This window comes from Sitodiplosis mosellana, unplaced genomic scaffold (genome assembly GCF_009176505.1).
Source record: "Sitodiplosis mosellana isolate CC-2019 unplaced genomic scaffold, AAFC_SMos_1.0 Smas_scaffold_715, whole genome shotgun sequence".
Classification (NCBI taxonomy): Eukaryota; Metazoa; Arthropoda; class Insecta; order Diptera; family Cecidomyiidae; genus Sitodiplosis; species Sitodiplosis mosellana.
In genome coordinates this window covers 1-6,917 of record NW_022595957.1, presented here as the reverse complement: position 1 = coordinate 6,917, position 6,917 = coordinate 1, and the positions used below count along the sequence as shown (strand labels likewise).

The 6,917-nt window shown below is 35.3% G+C and overlaps 1 protein-coding gene across 1 annotated transcript; it reads right to left on the bottom strand.

Annotated features, from left to right (window-relative positions):
• Nucleotides 1–2,035: 2,035 nt before the first annotated feature.
• LOC129570938 (uncharacterized) lies at nt 2,036–2,698 on the bottom strand (the record flags this gene model as incomplete). Its single annotated transcript, XM_055450663.1, has 2 exons — nt 2,036–2,160; nt 2,339–2,698. Coding segments are annotated over 2 exons (485 nt in total), but the record flags the coding sequence as incomplete, so codon positions are not given.
• Between the last annotated feature and the right edge of the window lie 4,219 nt (nt 2,699–6,917).

Sequence of the window (6,917 nt, the reverse complement as noted above, 5' to 3'; positions counted from 1 at the left end):
ATTTAAACCGAAACTTGTGTGCGTTTTTCTTTAATTTGATTTCCAATAAATCAAAAGTAATAAAACTTTTATAGCTGGCCAATAAATTAAAACGGCCGACGAAAAAGTTAATCAATACAAAAAACTGGCTGCATACCCATGAAAAGTAGAATTTGGCACCTTAATGTTGTGAATCCAACTAGAATCAATATCAGTAATGAAAAAAAATATTGCTTCATCGGAACATTCACATTGAAGATTTGTTGATTCTGACTTATGCGCTATAGCGTCTGATAAATTTATTAATAACCAATTCAAATCGTGTATCGCTCGCGATATCAAACATATTGGCACGTTTGCTTTGCTGTTTTCTTTCTTACTTTGCCCCTTTCAAACGAACGAAGCGATAAGAATAAACGGATTTCCAGGAAATTTCAATAGAACAGATTGAAGTGTAGCTGTGTATTCCGAAAACCATTTGAGATAGTGCAAAGTCAATACATCGACTTCGATGAATTGAAGAATTAGCTGCTCAGTCACACAGCAGTCATTGAGCGGTGAAGTTGCAGCTAGAATCGAAGAAAATCATTTTTTGTTCATTCTCAAATAAACTGGTTCGAAGGTTTGATCCTAATCCTAGTTGGCGGCGCATCTTTTTTCTTAAAAGTAACATCACCATCGTGTGAAATAGAACAAAACAAACAGTTGCGAGGTTGACGTTGAGTTTGTCGCATACGCATTACAATCTGTCATAGTTGTCAAGCCGTCTTGATTGGAATTCCAAACGAGTTGCAAATTTTAATTAGAATTATTGTTGACAATGTCTTCAAAAGTGGTTGCAAACGCCCGAGCACTTCAAATCGTCGAGCCAACCGATGATCATTCATTTGTACTGAAAATCGATGCACTGGAAACGATTTTAAACGCAGAAAGTATTCGAGATCGTCATGTAGTCGTGGTTTCTGTTGCTGGAGCGCTTCGACAAGGCAAAAGTTTCCTGTTGAATTTCTATTTACAAAACTTGAATGCTCAGGTAAGGGACGATTGAAGATTGTGAACATTTTAAGTAAAAAAAAATAACTGAATTAAAATTTGGTGTACAGTACAAACGGAAAGATGCTAGCCAATTCCTCAGTGAAAATTTGCGCAAATGTTTTTCTTGGCGTGGCAATTGATGAGACATTCAAAATGTTCCCTTTCGTTTTTTCTCGATGTGGAACTGTCAACTTCATAGGTTCAACCATGCTTCGTACATTGGTATTCATGATGCGATCATAGTCATCCAAATCAATACTATCCACAGGATTACGCGCCACTATGGCGGCGTTATTAATGAGGACAATGAGTTGGCCAAAATGACTTACTAGAATGCATCGCGCGTCTACTGTCAATAGGAAGCTGGGTATGTTTTAGTAAAAACATCGTCGATTATATGAGTGGTTTGGAGAGAAAATGTTATACAGAAAAGTTGAGCGGAAAAATGTCAAATGAAAAGAGATAGCTATATAGTTCACTGTAGTAACTACATAAGAAAGCTATATAGTAAACTACAGTGTACAGTGTAGTTTACTATATAGCTACCCCTTTCCGCTCATTCATCATCGACATTTTCGCTCCAAACCACTCACATGTTAATCTGCCACTGTATCGCCAATTTTGCTCAAAGGATTTTTCGCCTTTTTCGGATGTCTTTGCAACGTCAACCAACAAATTGACGAACTAGTTTATCCCTTTATTTACTTACATTATTATTTCAAGACCATTCAGTGAAATTAATGCAATTTAAACATGGAAATACAAAATATTCTTCATTGAAATCTCATTGTTTTATTGCGACAAATTCCAAGGCTTTATTCAATTTTGAAAAAAAATTGATATTGTAATTGTTGCATGTTTCAAACTCATTTTCGATTGATAAAATAAATAAATTTGAGCTTTTATTTTCCCGCTGTAAGTGCGCCACCGTCTATCTACTGGCAACAGAAGGCCAGTGATAAAAGAAGCAGTTGAGTCATTGACTAAAAATTCTATTGCTGCAGATGTATCGGTGCATTCGTCAACACGTCCAACAGGGGTAGATATTCTTGAAGCTCTCGAAAAATGCTTCAGCTTGCTGTGGTGTCATGCCAACACTTGTTTCGAATAATGGTGTACGAATTGCGACTGGGTTGATGGCGTTCACTGTGTGTGGAAAAAAAAAATCACCAAATTAAATTATATTATATTTTTGAAGCCATACTTCCACTTACCTCGTATTCCCTTTGCTCCCAAATCCAATGCTGCGCTCTTTGTCTTAATTAAGCAAAGCAATCCGGTTTGACACGTAATCCGGCTGCGCTCGATACATTCAAAACGTTACCCTTTGTCTTTTCCAAGTGTGGAACCGCCAATTTGGTGAGTTGGATTACACTGCGCATATTTGTGTTCATGATGCGATCATACTCGTTCAAATCCATGTTTTCGATGGAATTCCTTGAATATATGCTGGCATTATTGATGAGGACATTCAATTTGCCAAAATGGTTTATTGTTTCGTTGATAATGCGCTCAGCATCAACTGTGACATCTGCTACAATTGCCAATGCAGCTGGTGAACCGGCGCTTTTGATTCGTTCGCTCGCCTCGTTTAGACGTTGCTCATTGCGACCAACTAAAGCAACACTTGCACCTTTTCGCGCCAAACGCTCTGCGGCATGGGCACCAATCCCCGAACTTGCACCTGTTATCAAAATAACTTTTTCTGCGAAGCTCAGGTTGATTTGTTAGTACTACAAATGAACGCGTGAGAATAAAAGCCTGACGCTAGCAGGTTTTTCGCAAAAACGGGATAACAATCAGTTGCACGCAAAAGAGACATTTTAAAAGGTTACACGCAAACGGAACATTTTATTTTGTCGCATTTTGAATTTTAAAGCCGTGATTACAACAACAATATACTTCTCTCTTGCGTGCAACCTTTTGAAATGTCTCTTTTGCGTGCAACTGATATTTATCCCGCTTTTGCGAAAAACCTGGTAGCGTCAGTCTTTTATTCTCACGCGTTCAAATGTTGATGTTTCACTTTTGACGTTTGACTCTGAACTGCATAGCCGGATTGCAAGATACTTCAATTTATGACATTTGTTGAACTTGACACAGATGATTTCAAGTAAATTTTTCAAACGATTGCCTGACGTTTAAGATGTTCGTTATCGTGGTTAGGAAGCATACAGTTTTTTTCCTACCTACAAAATTATACCACATAATTTCCTGGAGCAACAAAAAATGTTTATTTTAAGTGGTTTTTTCATCAAGTACATGTTTTTAAAATCTTTTTTGTTCTTTTAGCTTGAATGCAATCAAATTTAGTTTTTCCTATATTAATGGATTATTTATTGATTGTCCAGAAAATGCAGAGTGATTGAAAATTTTCTTCTCAAAATTGGTTTCTTCCTTCGCCAAATGGGCCGAAAATTATTTTATTTGCAAATTTCATTTTTGCGTTCACACGAAAATGCTTAAGGTTCAATCACACCACAATGATGGGTCTATCACCAACTCTACCAAGTTTTCTTCCTTCTCCAGTTTCAAATATCGGCGTTCGGATGGCTCCTGGATTGATTGCATTGACTGTGACTAAAAATCGCTGATTAAAACATGTTACATTTTTATTCACTTCTACTTCCACTTACCTCGTATTCCTTTTGGTGCCAAATGCGTTCCAATATGATTTCACGTATATTAATGCGATGCATTCGCCATTTATCGCTGTAAGAAGCTATAATCTGTGCATCATTATGATCATCCGCAGGACAAACAAAACGTAAACTTTGAAGCGACTCAAATAATGGTAGTACATCCTTGTACAAGTCTTTTTTAAATAAATATGTGATACGCATGTGTTTTAGAAATGGCAACGCTCCCTGTAATTGGTTCGTCTCTATTAAACCGCTAACAAAGTGAGTTGCGAGTGTCAATTTCTCAATCATTCGATTCTGATTAATAAAAGTCAGAAGTTGTTCAGTACAATAAGACGAAGAATAACACAATTCGAATTCTTTCAATTGACGAAATGCAAATGGGATTTGGCTAAAAAACCCACTGAAAGAAATTTGAAATTTCGTAACATTTTGCAAATATATCGGTTTGTTATTTGTTTGATCAAGGGTAAGACTTGTTAGTGAAAACCTTTCAATAGATTGCAGATGTTCACTAATACTTTCTAAGTACCCAAAATTTCTACATTGGAGCTTTAAACTGCGTATATTTGGATTTAATTTCAATATAGCTCCTACACAGAATTTCTCATAATAATCAAATGGTCTAATATAACCGTCGTTCAATTCCAAGTGTTCCAAATTTGAAAAATGATCTGACATAATGGCATAACGAGTATTTTCTTTGCAATTTGGTAAGTTCAATGGTAAATGCAAGCGGCGCACATTTGGGAAAACTCTACTCAAACATTTTTCATTTAAAAAAGACACATTCGAGATTTTTACATCTTCAACGCTTGGAAATGGGTTTTCAATGCGCTCAAAAAATAACGCATAGTCAAATGAAACTTTTCTTAAAGACGTAACGCAAAACTCATACACGTGGCTCATAATGTTATGATAATTTTGAAATTGTCCATTGTTAAAACTAGGCGAATAACAAAAATCTAGCTGAGTTATCATTCCGCCAAAGCAGCGTAGCATTTGGAAGGTTTGTCTTAAATCGACGATTGTTATTTGATCCTTCGATACTATGGGATATGTCATATCGGTACGGTCATATTCGTCCCTTTCTTTCCGACCAATTTTGACTGATTTTCCAGCATAATTTCGAACGAATGGCATATAAGTAGCTGATTTCAGGTATATATTGGCATCCGATACGTTCAAAAGGTCTTCCAATTTCAGTTGAGTGAAGATATGTTCGAGGCAACATTGATTGACATCAGTGATTTTGGTTCGATTTTTCAAGTCCAATGACTCTTCCACGTCCAGTTTTCTATTGTCACATTGATCAAATCCATCTACCGTACACTTCGGCTCCAAATCACGTACTATATCAGCTGATATATTTGCCATTTTCGAGAAAATCGGAAACAACTGTGAAAAAGTGAAATATAGAAAATTCCATTAAAAATGAATATCATGTAGTTGTATCAGTGGGAATGGATTGTCCTCAAAACCTACCATTTCTTATGTTTTCATGGAATTTTTATGTGAACTAGAGACTTTCAAAAAAGATGGTTAAAAAAACCGACTGAGTTTTCAAAATTGACAAATCTTGTCTATTAAAACAGAGTACTTTAACAAGAAAAGATCCGAGGATATGGGAGTTTGAATTCATTGCTTTTTTGGTGGTTCTCGATTGAGAGAACAAATACACAAATGGCAGCCATCTTAAAACGGCTGTAAATATTTAAAACTTCGGTATTTTTTCTACTTAGGGAGTAACGAAAAATTCTAAACTTCATTTAGATTAACAAAGAACAACGCAACTGAATAGACTGACGATACGATTTTAATACGTAGAGTCTTTAGCTTCCAGTGGCGAGTTGCGCCCTACTTTCAAAAACAAATTTTACAACTTCAAAAAACATCAGCTTACACTAAGTTGTTCCTACAAATGCTGCCTCTCAAATTCTGCACGATCAAAAAAGTAATAGAAGAAGATATGATATACTCACATGAAATAATAATGTGTTCAATTTCACTCAATGCCGTTTTTCATATGAAAATGGAATGAATAAATTTGTTTAGCGTTCGACAAGGAAATAGTTTATAAAACATACAACACTCTTATACACTTATAAATTTTATTTATTCAATACGATGCCTCTAAATATACAGAACGGACAGTTTCTTGTTTATGGTTTTCCCAAGTTGATAAAATGAACGTTGATGGCAAATGTGGGTGCGAATACTGATATGAATACGTATATATCAAACGTATGTGCAGGCAAATGGCGCGGCAGCTAATTGTTTTTCACACACTCATGTTACTCTAACAATCCAGGTGGTAGTGGTAGTAAGTGCTCTATTGCTCTGTTGCTCTGTTGCTCTGCACTTCATTCTTACAATTTAATGGTATTGGTAGATAACAAGTGACATTGAGACGAAAAACTGGGACAAAATTCCAGAAAAGGATTATATTGACTTCAATACATGTATGTGTTTATTGTAGTTTCATTTGAAAACATGTATCTATTTTAAGCCTAGTTGACAGTTCGCCGTGCGAAAAGAAAAATAAAAATGTCATTTTGCATCGATTTATAGGTATCTAAACGAGCCATGCAGAAAAAATATTTGGTATTCCACACATTTTTTTGCATACAAAGTAATTGTCGGTCCATTCTTTTGTATGCAAAAAAAATGTGAAGAATACCAAATATTCTTTTCGCATGGCCGGGCTAGGTACCTAAAAGTCAATGCAAAATGACACTTTTGTCGCATGACGAACTGTAAACTAGGCTTTATGGGAGGAATTCTATGCACCAGTATTTTCAAGATAGAGACCATGTTGCTTATTTAGTAACACTTTTTAGAAGTTCATTTCAACTTTTGCACGTCGTTAGATGCACTCATGAACGCGATTGAATGAACTCACCAACAATGTTTTGGGAATATATTTTTATTGAAAATTAATGGCAAGATTTTTTACCCATACTGTATTTTGACTTGATTTTCAAAATTGAAAACCTTTTTTTAGGTGTTCACTTTTTTCCAGATAGTAAATTTTACACTAGATAGAATGGATTTTTTTAACACCATCATGAATTTTTGGTCTTAAAATTTTCAATGGGAATTTTTGGCGTCGGAACCTATGCTCAAATTCAAAAAAATTTAACGAAAAAATTGAACTCAATAATATTTTAGTTCGAACTATATACGAATTGGAGATGGACCTTGCATTTGTCCCAATCTTGATTTATCTCACATTTGACATCAAATTTAGCTATCTTATTT